This window comes from Hyaena hyaena, unplaced genomic scaffold (assembly GCF_003009895.1).
Source record: "Hyaena hyaena isolate Hyena2069 unplaced genomic scaffold, ASM300989v1 scaffold_18, whole genome shotgun sequence".
NCBI lineage: Eukaryota > Metazoa > Chordata > Mammalia > Carnivora > Hyaenidae > Hyaena > Hyaena hyaena.
In genome coordinates, this window is record NW_024080649.1 from 1615252 (window position 1) to 1630428 (window position 15177).

Below are 15177 nucleotides of genomic sequence, written 5' to 3' on the forward strand. Positions count from 1 at the left end.
AAAAACTTCAGGTAACCCCTACAAGGTTTCCAAACACCAGTCTTGGCTGACCTGACCAACACTACTCCCTACTGGTATCTGGCTGAGTTCCATCAACTTTGAGAAAGGAATGGGCACAGAGCCTCCTGGCACCCCTCCCCCAAGACTGCAAGAACAAGCAGTAGAGTAGGTGAACAAGGAGTGCTAGGATTTGTCTGCCAGCCCCCACTTCTTTAGGGGATAGGATTCATCTTCTCTTAAGAAGTAGCTCCCCTTGGGGCGCCTGGGTGGCTTAGTCGGTTAAGCGTCCGACTTTCGCTTAGGTTATGATCTCGCGGTTCGTGGGTTCGAGCCCCGCGTCGGGCTCTGTGCTGACTGCCAGCTCAGAGCCTGGAGCCTGTTTCAGAGTCTGTGACTCCCTCTCTCGCTGACCCTCCCCTGCTCACGCTGTCTCTCTCTGTCTCTCTCTCTCTCCTAGAAATAAATAAAACAGTATTTAAAAAAAAAGAAAAAAAAAAAAGAAGTAGCTCCCCTTTCCCCCCACACCAACTCTGTCTCCAGGGTGGACTGCTAATCCTAGTAATTCCTCCTCCCTGACCCAAACTGGATCAATAAGAGATCTTCCTGATTTTTCTACAAGGATGCTGGAGGAGAGTGGGTCTCAAAGCTCTGTGCTGCCATTGTTCCAATCTTGTGTTGAATGCCAGTTTGACAGACTAAAGCTAATAAGCACAAAGCAGGTGGAAGAGAGAGGAAAAAAAGTCCCAGACAGCATTTAAATCCCTGAGACCTCACTCCTGTTTGCCCTGCCTGAGTTCTGGCTGACCAGCTGGTTAGAAATGGGTTTCTCCCCTTTTTTGTTTGTTTGTTTAAAATTTTTTTTCATTTTATTTATTTGACAGAGAGAGTGAGTGAGCAAGCAAGCTGGGGAGAGGGAGAGAGAGAATCTTAAGCAGGCTCAATGCTCGGCACAGAGCCTGATGCAGGGCTTGATCCCACAACCCTGGGATCATGACCTGAGCCGAAATCAAGAATCAGACGTTCAATAAGCTGAGCCACCCAGGTGCCCCAGGTTTTTCTCTCTCGAAGCAACCAAAGTTCTTCAGCTATCAGGGCCACATCTAAACATCTTTTTGTTCACCTTGCATAACACCTGGCCCACAGTAAGTGCTCAAGAAATGTTTGTTGAAGTAAAAAGGGAAATGTATAGTCAAGGGCTGGCAGGAAGCCTGAAGTACAACATTGTCAATGATCAGACCACATTGTGACATACCGCCTGTGAGCAATTGCAAGCTTGATGAAGGAGTTTTGTTGTCATTTTTCTTGTAAGAAATGCAAAGCAATTAGAGCTGTCTGCCTGCATCATGCCCCCACCTATACAGACTAATGGTGAAGCCACTTCCGGATCCTGGCAAAAGGCCCATGATAGGCTGGAGACCTGGCTCTACACCTGCGTAAGTCATTTAACTTCTCTCAGTAGGTTTCCTCTTCTATGAAGCAAGAAAGCTGATGCAAATGCCTCTGCCAGCTCTGGAAGAATCCATGGTTCTAAGTCCCCTTTCCCATTAAGAGTATCCAGTAGCTATGTTCACTCCCACACCTCTGGGTAAGCCTTCCTTCCAGCCCTACCGTACTCTGCTTCAGAACCCCAAACAGAACTTCTAGAGCCAAAGTCTGCAACTTTCTAATTTGGCAGCAGGAGCAATCACCCTCTCTGGATGGGCTTGGTGTGAGGCTGGGGTGATATGCCTGGGAATGAGAGTTGTCACACTTCTCACAGGGCTGGAACCAGCTGTCTGAAAAGACAGTGGGATGTGAAGGGAAAACACAGAAGAATACAAGGGGGCACAACTGCCTGGACCACCATCCTCTCCTATAGAAGTCAGGTCCAGCTGGCTCTGAGTCAGAGAAGAGCTGAGACCACACAATGAAGAAAACACTCTGACAGAAGGGCCACCCCACTAATCCTTCTTCCCTCTCCAAAGAGAATGAGCCTTGTCCCTCCCAGAGAGAATGAATGGGTAGCCAGCCTATGGGCGCCCACACAGAAAAGCCTATGCCTTGCCATGTCAGACACCTATTAGATGCCAGTGATGCAAGGGGAAGTCAAGTGGGCCAAGGAGCCCTAGGTGCTCACTTCATATGTTCTGGCACCACCCACTTCCCCTTCCATGATCATTCAGAGGGGAAGTCTCTATCACAGAAGTGTGGGGGTGGCTGAGGAAAGGAAATGGTTCATCATCTTGGCACTCCGAGATGCCATCGCTGGTTAGAGTGCCCTGGAGGTAGGAGACCCCCATGGGGGTCCCAGGGACTCCAGCACAATTGCTCCAGGAGTTCACCCACTGCAACTTCCATCTGCAAGAACATGTCAGGGGCCTTAGTCCCAAGGAGCTAGGAATTGGAGAGGACTCCCACTGCCAAGTAGTAGGACTTCTGAATCATCAGCACATTAACACAGAATTTTGGAAGGGGGCTGGTGCTGTGCATGACCATGAGGTTCTGGTTCTGGCCTGTGGCTCACCAGCACACAGAGTCCAGCTCAAGCCTCACAAAGAGAGCCTAAGCCTTGGCCTCCAGGCCACCAAGGCAGCCATCTCTCTCCAAGAAATGGGTCCCAGTCCCCATTGCGCTTTGGGACCAGACAGACTTGGGTTTGAATCCCACCTCTATCACTTGGCCCTCTGAATTCTCTTGATTAAACTCTTCCAGGCTTGGTCAGAGGATTAAACAAGAATGGCTAGGGAATACTAGCTCACAGGAGGCACTCACCCTTGAGTTTCTCTTCCCTCTCCATTCTTTTTTTTTTTTTTTTTAATTTTTTTTAACGTTTTATTTATTTCTAGGAGAGAGAGAGAGAGAGACAGCGTGAGCAGGGGAGGGTCAGAGAGAGAGGGAGTCACAGACTGAAACAGGCTCCAGGCTCTGAGCTGGCAGTCAGCACAGAGCCCGACGCGGGGCTCGAACCCACGATCCGTGAGATCATGACCTAAGCGAAAGTCGGACGCTTAACCGACTAAGCCACCCAGGCGCCCCTCTTCTCTCTCCATTCTAACACTGGCTCCAGGGTCAATCCTAGGCACTTCAGACTTTCTGCTTCCTTCTTCCCTGAGGGAGCGAGCAGGGATGGAGCTGGTCACCACCCACCTCTCCTAACTAAAGCCCACCAATGGCATCCCTAGGCCTGCTCTACTCTTGCTTGTCCCCAGTTTCCTGAGGAGGCCATCTGGCCTTCAGAGCATTTGACAGAGCTCAACAGCCATCCCCAGTGGCTCTCAAAATGTCACTTGTGAGACTGGCTATGGAGGAAAGGTGCTGGACTAGGTTGGCCAGGGTGCTTACTGAGCCTGGGATTGCTGTAGAGAGAGCACGTGTGCACTGGGAGACCTCCTGGCAGGGCTGCTTCTTAAGGATGGTCAATTCCTCAGAGCCATCCCTCCCTGGAATCCATCAGATAAATGCTTTTCCACAAACCTCAAGTATCTTTAAAAAATCTCATAGGACCTACTGCCTGGAGCAGCTCTGCAATGGATAATGGGAAAGCAAAAAGAGATCTTTTCACTCAGCAGACAGTGCAGTGGCATCAGAGAAGGTGCATTTTGGTACTCACATTGCTGCTAACACAAGCTCTCAGAACCTTGGGACCAAGGAATAGGATCTACACAACCCTAAGGCTATGCCTTTGGAGGCTCCAGGCCAGAGGGCTCAGGAGTACCCTGGGGGTCTGCTCAGCACAGAAGTCAAGGTAAGGAGAGCAGGAGAAAAAGGCTGTCTGCAGGTAGGTAGCTGGTGACACCACGGGCTGATACCAGGTTGAGCCTGTCCTCACAGATGTACCTAGGCTCTATGCTGAGATAGGGGCAGGTGTCAGCTCAAAACCATGGGCAAGGGAGGGGCTACATAGCCAGCACCTTCATAAAAGCAGCCTTCCATGAGTAATACTCCTTCTCTATACCCCAAAAAACAGATACCTGATGGCCAGGGGAGGCCCAGGGAAGCCAAGATGGGTATAGCTGGGTCTGGCCAGAACATGGCTCAAGTAGCATCTGCCATATCTAACAGAGCTACCTGCCTGTATCTCAGGATCCCAGAGGACAGGCTGAGTCCGTCATCTACTATGCTGAATCAGGCTACGGAAAGGGGTGACATCGTCCCACAAAACCAAAGAGAAACCTCAGCTCCTAGACCTTGGTATGTTTCCTCTGAACTCAGGTTTGGTTTTTCCTAGTCTCCACTGAGCTCCTTTTGAACCTCAGGGGAAAGTCAGTGGATGAGTGCCCTTGGTAGTATAAGAGGCTATGACTTTGCACACATCGCCAGATCCTGAGAGTGGCATGTGCAAAAGCCTTCCCAAAAGGAGACTCAGGCATAGTAGTACAGTATTTCCAGGACCTCTAGATACAGATTCCTGCCCAACACCAGGGAGGCAAGGGATTGAGCAGTAACTAGTCCACACTCAGCTCCACCCTGGGGTGGCCCCAGCCTCCAGCCACACCAGAGGACACAAGAATCTCTCTTTTCAGAGACTGACAAACGGGTTTCAGAACTGGCTGGCCCTTCTGCTGTCGATGAAACCTCTTACCTTAAAGGACTTAATATAGGTCTTCCTGTAAGGGAAAAGGCCCACAGAAAAAGACCATGATTCAACTGGCCATGGGGCCAAGGGCACTGCTGGCCCAGGAAGGAGTAGCAGGGAAGCAGCGAGTCTCTTACACAAAAGAAGCCCTGCAGTAGGGACTACGGCGGGTCTTGCCGGCACCATTAACTACTGTGGGAACCACCAGGGATTTTGAACAGCTACCTGGCCCTTGGGCCCCAAATGCCAAACTACCCTCTGCTCTGGACTTCCCAGTGGAACCCGAGTATCTACTGCTCTACTCCCTTCCGGGTCATTTTACGAGGATATCTCAGACAGACAAAGAAAAGAATGGGCAAGGCAGTAAGGGGCTGGGCAGCACCATGCACACAAACCCCAACCTTTTCTTCCCACAGCTGCAGTCCTGAGCAGCTCAGTCAGCTTCTTGCCAGCTTAGGTTGTTACTCACTTGGGAGGCTTGTATGGTACCTACAATCGTGCCAGTGTTGCAGAAGACTGTCTCCAGGAGCTCTACCAGGGTTAGGAAAAGGTACACCCAGATTTCCAGTGGGGCTCTGACGGCTCAATTCACCCAACTAGACTCACGGAGGGACTGAGCAAAGCCACCTGCTTTTGGTATGTGCTCTGAACAGGCACCTTATACTGCAAGTTACGAGGGCAGAAAGAAAGGATATTGAACACCCTGTTATTGATTGTCAGTGCCTGTCACACTGACAGGGGCTAGGCTCGGCACTTAGGAACCTGGCATAAACACCCATGTTCTGCCCTCTTCTCTGCTATCTGCTGTTCCTCTCCCATGACAGGTGCAAATGTGAAATATCAGCTGTTTGCAGCATGTGTCCCACCCAGTAGAAGCAGGCCCCAGCCACAGAGATCAGGACACAAATACTCCCAGGGGCTTGCTCCTAACAGACCACTCAGGGCAGGCTTAGGTAAGGCAAGCTCTGGGGGGGAAGGAGATGACTCACTTGAACATGACCATCCTGTGGGAGCAAGGCAGACAGTCCCTCTACTACCCTCCAACCCCCCCTACCAGAGCCTGGTTGCAAGATACCATCTGCTTCAGGAGAGATGCTCCCCTACCCCCAATCTCCAGCTGTGGTTCTTCTAGCTGCTTCTTTTACAACAGTTCAAAGAAAGTGTGCCTCAAGGGTTCTCCTTTGCGGGGTTGCAGTAATTAAGGTAATATATGCCACACCAAGAGAATAGCTGTCTCCTCCACAGAAATGGCAAGGAGGAAATTATCAGCTGTCCAGCTCAGAGGCAGATGAGGCTACCTATCAACACAGCCCGAGTCTCCCTGACCTTCTCTGAGGTACAAGGCACAAGATCTGTCCTATCCTCACCTCCCTCAAAGCACCCAAGATTAGTAGAATCCCAAAACTCTCTCTACAACCCTGACTTTTTCTCACTGCTTCTTCAATCCAGGGATCCAGGCCATGTTGCTTGCTGCCAGCTCAATGATGGGAGGGTCGGGCTGCAGGTACTCACCTGCCTATAGATCATCCTGCCTGCTTTCAAAGCATTTGGCCAAGGATGCTGACATTCTTATTTGGACCACACATGTTCCTTGGTCTCACACTTAACGGAGGCCTAAAACATCCTACAAAAGGTAAACATCAAGACTTCCATATCTTCCAACAGAAACTTCTGACAATGCAAGCTAAGACATGCCCATATGCTCTTGGGAAAGATGGACCACCAGAGTCTCATACAAGAGGTATTCTTTGTTATCATCTGCCCCAGGGCTAAGTGAGACCCCCAGAGTGGCTACTCTCTACTCGTGACAGCCCTAGAGGCAAAGATGTCCTGGCTGAGCCAGTACAGGAAGGCCTAAAAGAAAACACTTGAAACATCAACTTCCTGACTTTATTTGCTGTACCATCTTCATCCTCCATAACTCAAGTCCAAATAGCATGGCTACTCAAATACAGAAAACACAAGCTCAGAGAGAAAATATTGTTTCAGTTATATCTAACTCTACTCTGATATACAAGCATTTGTTAAAAAACAAAACAAACTTTATTTAAAAAAATTTTTTTAATGTTTATTTTTGAAAGAGAAAGGGAAACAGAACATGAATGGGAGAGGGGCAGAGACAGAAGGAGACACAGAATCTGAAGCAAGCTCCAGGCTCCAAGCTGTCAGCACAGTGCCCAACACAGGGCTCAAACCCATGAACCATAAGATCATAACCTGAGCCCAAGTCGAATGCTTAACTGACTGAGCCACCCAGGCACTCCTGTAAAAAAATTTTAAATGTACAGGTACTTTCTTCCTCAGGTAGAAAAAAATACTTTTTCTCACTTACAACAAAAGCTAACATGCATGTACTCCACCCTTTTTTTTTTTTTTTTAGTAGGGGGGAGGGAGAGAGGGGGAGCCCACCTACTCATGCAGGGTAGGGATAAAGGGAGAGGAAGTAATCTTAGGCAGGTTCCACGCTCAGCACAGAGCCTGATGCAGGGTGAAATGATGACCTGAGCTGAAATCAAGAGTCAGACACTTAATTGACTGAACCACTCAGTGCCCCAGTACCTCTCTTTTTATGAGGCACTATTCTAAGTACTTTGTAGGAATTAACTCACTAAATTCCATAATCATTCCATATATGAGTTAGGTACTTATATCACTTCCATTTTAAAGATGAGGACGATTTCCCTACAATGTTATATTAAAAATATGAAGGTGCACCTGGGAGGCTCAGTTAAGCATCCAACTTCAGTCAGGAGGCCAGGATGCAAATGTAGAGGGTGGCTCCAGAGTCCAGGCTCTTAACCACTGAGCTACGTACTGCTCCATAAGCTGCCCACAACCCTAAAGGTCTGTTTCCTCACATGACTAAACGTGAGCCCACAGTGGGTTCAACAACACTGAGCCCTAACATACAAAGAAGATGTGGTAGGGGCACCTGAGTGGCTCAGTCGGATGAGTGACTGACTTTAGCTCAGGTCATGATCTCACGGTTAGTGGGTTCGAGTCCCACACTGGGCTCTGGGCTGACAGCTCAGAGCCTGGACCTTACTTTGGATTCTGTGTCTTCCTCTCTCTCTGCCCCTTCCCTGCTCATACTCTCTCTCTCTCCCTCAAAAATAAATGAACATTAAAAACAGTTTTTATTAACAAAATGAATTCAATTAATCTAAATTATAAATTTTTTTAGGTTTTGGTAATTAATCAAAATCATAGCCATTTTCCTATATAGAGAATCAGATGGCCAAAGCACAATATACTGAAAGTGATGCCACAAGAAAGTTATATGAACAAGCTAACAAGACAGGAAGGGAGTTTTCAAAAAATGTCCTCCCTCAAAGACCAATCATAATGGATTGGCTGATAGATTTGCTGATAAATTTTTTTTTTTAAATATTTTTATTTATTTCTAGGAGAGAGAGAGAGAGAGAGAGAGAGAGACAGCGTGAGCAGCAGAGGGTCAGAGAAAGAGGGAGTCACAGACTGAAACAGAATCCAGGCTCCGAGCTGGCAGTCAGCACAGAGCCCGATGCGGGGCTCGAACCCACGAACCGCGAGATCATGACCTAAGCGAAAGTCGGACGCTTAACCGACTAAGCCACCCAGGCGCCCCTGCTGATAAATTTTTCTAAATTTACAAATTGAAAGTAATCTACATATAGCCATGAAAATAAGGAACCCCTCCCAATGACCTAGTAGGATTCTTCTCAACTAAACATGATATACTGCGTTATCTCAAAAAACACACGTAAGGCGTTTATAAATATAAACTGTTCACTTCTGATTAAATGCTTCCAGTTAAATATTTCAGAATAAGGAAAGGGAGTCCTTTTTTTTTTTTTTTTTTTTAACCATAATCTACCACCTCCTGAAGTTCTATCACAAGCTTAAGCTGTTACAGTTCTTACTGCCCAGGAGGCCCAGCTCAGCCTCTACCCTTCTAGAAGGCCTCCTCTACAATTAGCAAATCTGATCACATCTGTCGATGTTCAAAACATTCCTGCAGCTCCCACTCCTTAAATAAAGATGTCCAGCTCCCTTGACAAAGAACATAAGACTCTTCCCTCAAAGGGGTCATCCTGATTGTCCCTGGGAAGCCATCCCAGCACACTAGAGAACTTACGGATCTACTTACAGGCCTTACTGTACCCAGAACCACCTGGCAAACCTCTATTTGTCTCTCAACACCAATGTGAAGTCACAGTAACCACCCCAACCGCCACCCTCCATCAAACACACCTGTATCTATCAAGAGGATATATCTAGGAGCGCCTGGGTGGCTCAGTCAGTTAAGCCTCCAACTTTGCTCAGGTCATGACCTCACGGTTTGTGAGTTTGAGCCCCACGTTGGGCTCTGTGCTGACAGCTCAGAGCCTGGAGCCTCCTTCAGATTTTGTGTCTCCCCCTCTCTCTCTGCCCCTCCCATGCTCAGGCTCTGTCTCTCTCTGTCTCTCAATAATAAATAAAAACATTAAAAAAATTTTAAAAAAGAGACATCTACCCTCAAACATATCATCTGAAGTTAATACCGAAATCTAAATTCTAGACCGAGCCTAGACCATCATCATTACTCCCCTCCCACCATCCATACATCCAAAAACACCAAATAGCTTTCACTGCAACAAGGGTCTCTTGGAAATCAGAAGCAGTTGGCAGAAAGGCCTTAGTTACCATCATCCTCCATATCATGTCCCTGCTGGAATACATGCTAGTACTTTCAGGTCCAACTGTTTATGAATGATGATACTTTTAGTTTTGGAGAATGTATGCTCATTAACACCGCCATTTAAAAAAGAAAAAAAAAAAAGTGATCCCAGAAAATGGAAAGTGCCAAAGGGATTCTCATCTTCCAAATCCAGCATTGGGATGAACAGTGGGCAGGCCCACCATCATTCCTAAGAGTGCCACCCCTCTATCCCTACATCTGTCCTGTACTAGGTCTGCCCAGCCATTCAGCCAGCCCTGCATCCTGGGAAAGCGAGAGGCATCAATCCTCCACAGGGAGGATCCCTATCTAGCTGCAATCTGAACCTTACTTTCCACCTTAAGGAATAATCAAGGAAGATTATCAGATACGGCAGGAAGGAAAGCCCTCAGGAGCTGGCAGGCAGAGTGAAATGAAAACAGGCCAACTAATCTTTGACAAAGCGAGGAAGAGCGTCCAATGGAAAAAAGACGGCCTCTTTAACAGATGGTGCTGGGAGAACTGGACAGCAACATGCAGAAGACTGAAACTAGATCATTTTCTCACACCATACACAAAAATAAACTCAAAATGGATAAAGGGCCTGAATGTGAGACAGGAAACCATCACAACACTAGAAGAGAAAGCAGGTAAAAACCTCCTTGACCTCAACCGCAGCAATTTCTTACTTGACACATCCCCAAAGGCAAGAGAATCAAGACCAAAATGAACTACTGGGACCTCATCAAGATAAAAATCTTCTGCGCAGCAAAGGAAACAATCCATAAAACTAATAGGCAACTGACAGAATGGGAAAAGATAGTTGCAAATGACATATAAGATAAAGGGCTAGTATCCAAAATCTATAAGGAACTCAACAAAATCCACACCCAAAAAACAAAAAAACCAGTGAAGAAATGGGCAGAAGACATGAACAGACACTTCTCCAAAGAGGACATCCAGATGGCCAACAGACACATGAAACAATGCTCAGCATCCCTCATCATCAGGGAAATACAAATCAAAACCACACTGAGATAGCACCTCACGCTGGTCAGAGAAGCTAAAATGAACAAATCAGGAGACTCTAGATGCTGGAGAGGATGTGGAGAAATGGGCACCCTCCTACACTGTTGGTGGGAATGTAAACTGGTACAACCCCTCTGGAAAACAGTGTGGAAGTTCCTCAAAAAATTAACACTAGAATTCCCCTAAGACCCAGCAGTAGGACTGCTAGGAATTTACCCAAGGGATACGGGAGTGCTGATGCATAGGGGCACATGTACCCCAATGTTCACAGCAGCACTCTCAACAATAACTAAAACATGGAAAGAGCCCAAGTATCCATCAACTGACGAATGGATCAAGAAGATGTGGTATATTTATACAATGGAGTACTACACGGCAATGAGAAAGAATGAAATCTGGCCATGTGTAGCAACATGGATAGAACTAGAGGGTGTTATGCTGAGCGAAATAAGTCAGGCAGAGAAGGACAGATACCATATGTCAGGCAGAGAAGGACAGATACCATATGTTTGCACATATAGGTGGATTAGGAGGAAGTTAACGGAAGACGATGCAGGAGAAGAAGGGGAAAAATAGTTGCGGAGAGAGAGGGAGGCAAACCATGAGAGACTCTTGAATGCTGAGAACAAACTGAGGGCTGATAGGGGTGGGGGAGAGGGGAAGGGAGGTGATGGGTATGGAGGAGGGCACTTGTTGGGATGAGCACTGGTGTTACATGGAAAGCAACTTGACAATAAACTATTTAAGGAAAAAAATAAAACAAAATAAAAAATTTTCCCCCTGGTAAAAAAAAAATTCATTTAACCAGTGTTCATGGTTGCTTAAGTGCCATGTAATAACAGATTATAATAGTTACTTCTGTAAAATAAGCCTATAGAAGCCTCTTCTCTCTGCCACCACAGCAGTACAAAAGTTCAAAGAGCACATTTGGAGTATGAAAAAGATGAAGAATCAGTTTACCCTTGATGGGAAATTATTTTTCTAAGCTCCTTGGTTACTAAAAGGTAGAGCTACAGACACTATAGACACACATAGTCAGCCCAGCCCAGTGGCTTTTATAGCAAAGATCACAGCCGCATGCTACATGGAGGCCAAACATGCCACCCACACTCTGGTTAATAACTCAAGGCAAGTTTTTACTCAGATCAAAGATAAAGAAAAAGCCAGACTCCTGACAATTAGGTGAATCCTGACTAAGTATAGATTTCAAGTACTTGAAATTAGTCAATGAGAAAAAAAAATCTGTGAGTGATATTTAACTTAGATGGGAGAAGATGAAATGTTTAAGTGCTGCTCTCTCATTGGAAAAAAACAATTGCCTTCTCTGTGCCCAAGGCACAAACAGTAGAGAGGGCCATGCCAAAACATAGGGACTTTGCCTGCCTCCATGTTGGTGTCAGGGCAGCTTGCACCATGTCACTTATGCCACTGTAGGGACAAATGGACTTAGGACCATCTTCTGGAACTCACCAGCTTCTAGTGGAGGCTTCTATCCCCTCAACTGTATACAGCCCAGAACTAGGCATGAGGCACTGGGCAGAAAATAGCTGAAAGGGTGCTTAGGTAGTAAAGGAGGACCATCTGTGAGGCCCAGAGCATTCCACAAATCTGAGGTTGCTGACTGCCATCTAAGTCTTGCACAAATCATCTTATTTATTAAGAAATTGCTTCGGGGTACCGGGGTAGCTCATTAGGTTAAGTGTCTAACTCTTGATTTCGACTCAGGTCATAATCTCATAGTTCATGAGTTCAAGCCTCACATCAGGCTCTGTGCTGACAGAGCAAAGCCTGATAGGGATTCTCTGTCTCCCTCTCTCTCTGTCCCTCTCTGCTCACATGTTCTCTCTCTCTTAAAATAAATAAACATTGGGGCGCCTGGGTAGCTTAGTCGGTTGGGCGTCCGACTTTCGCTTAGGTCATGATCTCACGGTTCGTGGGTTAGAGCCCCGCATCGGGCTCTGTGCTGACTGCCAGCTTAGGGCCTGGGGCCTGTTTCAGAGTCTGTGGCCCTCTCTCTCTGACCCTCCCCTGCTCACGCTGTCTCTCTCTCTCCTAGAAATAAAATAAAAACATTAAAAAAATAAATAAATAAAATAAAATAAACACAAAAAAAAAAAAAAAAAAAGGAAAGAAATTGCCTCAACTGTAACCCAAGTGGAAGGCCACTTACAGACTCTGATCATTAATATGGTGAAGTAACAAAGAAGACGGTGTTGGTAATAGCCTTCCTCTCCATATATGTGAGAGTCTCAGGCTGGTCCAAGGCCAATGGGAAGAAGAGCTACTAAGGCATATCTCCACTAGGAGCAAGCTCAGGTTGCTTGGTTTTGACTACAAATTCCATGAATGACAATCACTCGCCAATTAGTTTTTTGGATTGGAAGCCCATACCATCCCAGCCATGGCCAACTTTCAGGATCTTCCAACCTATGGCCTAGCTTTGGGTAGGTAGCCAGAAAAGTTGTCTTCAGCCTCTTGGCTGCCACCATGATTCTCATTACAGAATGGATCAGGAGAGCAAAACAAACATTCTCTTAACCAGTGACTCACCAGGAAGTCTGTTCATGTTGACGCCTTGAGCTGAGAGTCCTATTCCCATGTACCTTCAAAAAAATCACACACATAAAATTTTTTGTTAGAAAATGATTATGTATCTCCCTTCTAAAATATGTATTAGGGGCGCCTGGGTGGCTTAGTCGGTTGAGCGTCCGACTTTCGTTCAGGTCATGATCTCGCGGTTCATGGGTTCGAGCTCCGCGTCGGGCTCTGTGCTGACTGCCAGCTCAGAGCCTGGAGCCTGTTTCAGAGTCTGTCACTCCCTCTCTCTCTGACCCTCCCCTGCTCACGCTGTCTCTCTCTCTCTCTCTCCTAGAAATAAATAAAACATTAAAAAAATAAAATAAAATAAAATATGTATTAGGAAAAGCAATTAATATAGTGACTCTTGGGGCGCCTGGGTGGCTTAGTTGGTTAAGTGTCCGACTTTCACTTAGGTCATGATCTCGCGGTTCGTGGGTTCGAGCCCCGCGTCGGGCTCTGTGCTAACTGCCAGCTCAGAGCCTGGAGCCTGTTTCAGAGTCTGTCACTCCCTCTCTCTCTGACCCTCCCCTGCTCACACTGTCTCTCTCTCTCTCTCTCCTAGAAATAAAAAAATATATACATAGTGACTCTTAACATACTAATGGTTCTTGAAGAACCTTCACACTTTGATTTCTTTCTTTCTTTTTTTTTTGGAGCGAGAAAGAGAAAGAATGGTCAGGGTAGGAGCAGAGGAAGAAGGAGAGAGAGAATCTTAAGCAGGCTCTACACTTAGCACAGAGCTTGACATGGGGTTTGATCCCATGACCCTGGGATCATGAGCCCAGGCCAAAATCAAGACTCAGATGCTCAAATGACTAAGCCACCCAGGGAGCCCACATTTTGATCTTCTAACGAAAATCATCTCAATGCCTTAAGTAGCTGGAAAAACAAGAGGTGGTATCTATAGCCAGGGACCACTGGCTTCAGTTTCAGAGGAAAGTTTCCTGAAATCACTGCTTCCAGTATCTTGGTTTCTGGCTCCAGGTAAGGTGGTGGGATCTGTCTCCAAGAAGTGCCTAATATAAGTAGTTCAATCCTAGACAGTATGTGGCAGAGCAATACAAGCTCAAGTCCATGGGGACAAGCCACTCTTCAACAAGGACCAAGACGTGGAAAAAGTACAGCTATGTACTTCTGCACAGGATTGTCAATATCCCCTTCCACAGGACTTCTTCTCTGGGTATCTCCAAACTCATTACCCTTGCCCCATACATTCACTACTAACCTCCTTGATCAACCAGCATTGGGAGACTGTATTTTAAGTCCCTGAGAGACCTCCCCCACTCCTCCTACCCAGATACCCAAAAACCACTCAGAGAAAGGCAGGCCCATGCTGCACAACTCTGTCAAAGATGTCTCAGTGACATTCATGAGTGGGCAGGCCAGAAAAGGAAATGAATAGGTTTTTTTAGTCTGTTTATAGTGTGCAAGGAAACAGTGAGGTATTTCCCCAAAAACTTAAATAAGAGAAACAAATCATTATCTTCTAAGAGTAAAATAGTAGAAACTCACACATGGTGCCTAGTATCAACCACATATAAGTGCCAACAAGTAGTTGAGAAGCTCAGAATACTAAAATCACCAACCAAGAAGGCTGAGGTATAACTTTATGATTGCATAACAACGTGAATGTACTTCATGTCACTGAACTTACACTTTAAAATGGTTAAAACGGTCAATTTTGTTATGTATATTTTACTACACACACACACACACACACACACACACACAATGTTTTTTAAAGCAATTACACAGGGTTGCCTTATTTTGACCACTTCTAAGTGGCTATCCATTTACATTCCAATTGTTCCCTACTGTAAATGATTCTGCAAGGAACACTTCCACATACATTTCCCCATCTTGGATTATTTCCTTTTACCCCTGACATGCTCCATGCACCTATGTACCTGTTTCTAACCCTACTAGAGTTCCCACAACATGGTGCTACTGTCTGCAAGTCCTTCATCTACAGTAATGCCCCTTTGCCCTTCTCTAGCTGGCTGTGCCACTGGGTTTTGGGGGAGCAGCCTCTACCATCCAAATAAAGGATCAGATCATGTAGGGAAGGAAGGCTCTGACCCACACATCTTCCTCTGAAACCAGCTACCCCATCATGCTGGCAGGAACCAGGAAAAGACATCAACCAACACATGACCCTGAAAACTTGCCCTGCAGAAGTCAGGGGAAAGAGGGGGGGAAGGGAAAGGAATAGTATGTCAAAGAAGGAGCTGCACAGTTCAAAGGACTCAGGCTCTCCAAATGCCTACTACCTCCTGTCAAAAAAGGACCTTGAAGAACCACCAGGAGTAGCCGTGTAAGACTGCTGGCAGGATTC

General features: G+C 46.4%; 1 protein-coding gene across 1 annotated transcript in view; it reads right to left on the minus strand.

Annotated features, from left to right (window-relative positions):
- The window catches only part of RANBP10 (RAN binding protein 10), a 66435-nt gene that overhangs the window by 27872 nt on the left and 23386 nt on the right, over positions 1-15177 (minus strand). Inside the window, exon 3 of the mRNA XM_039222666.1 lies at positions 12813-12865. Coding sequence (XP_039078597.1) covers positions 12813-12865 — 53 coding nt within the window. The remainder of the gene's footprint in view (positions 1-12812; positions 12866-15177) is intronic.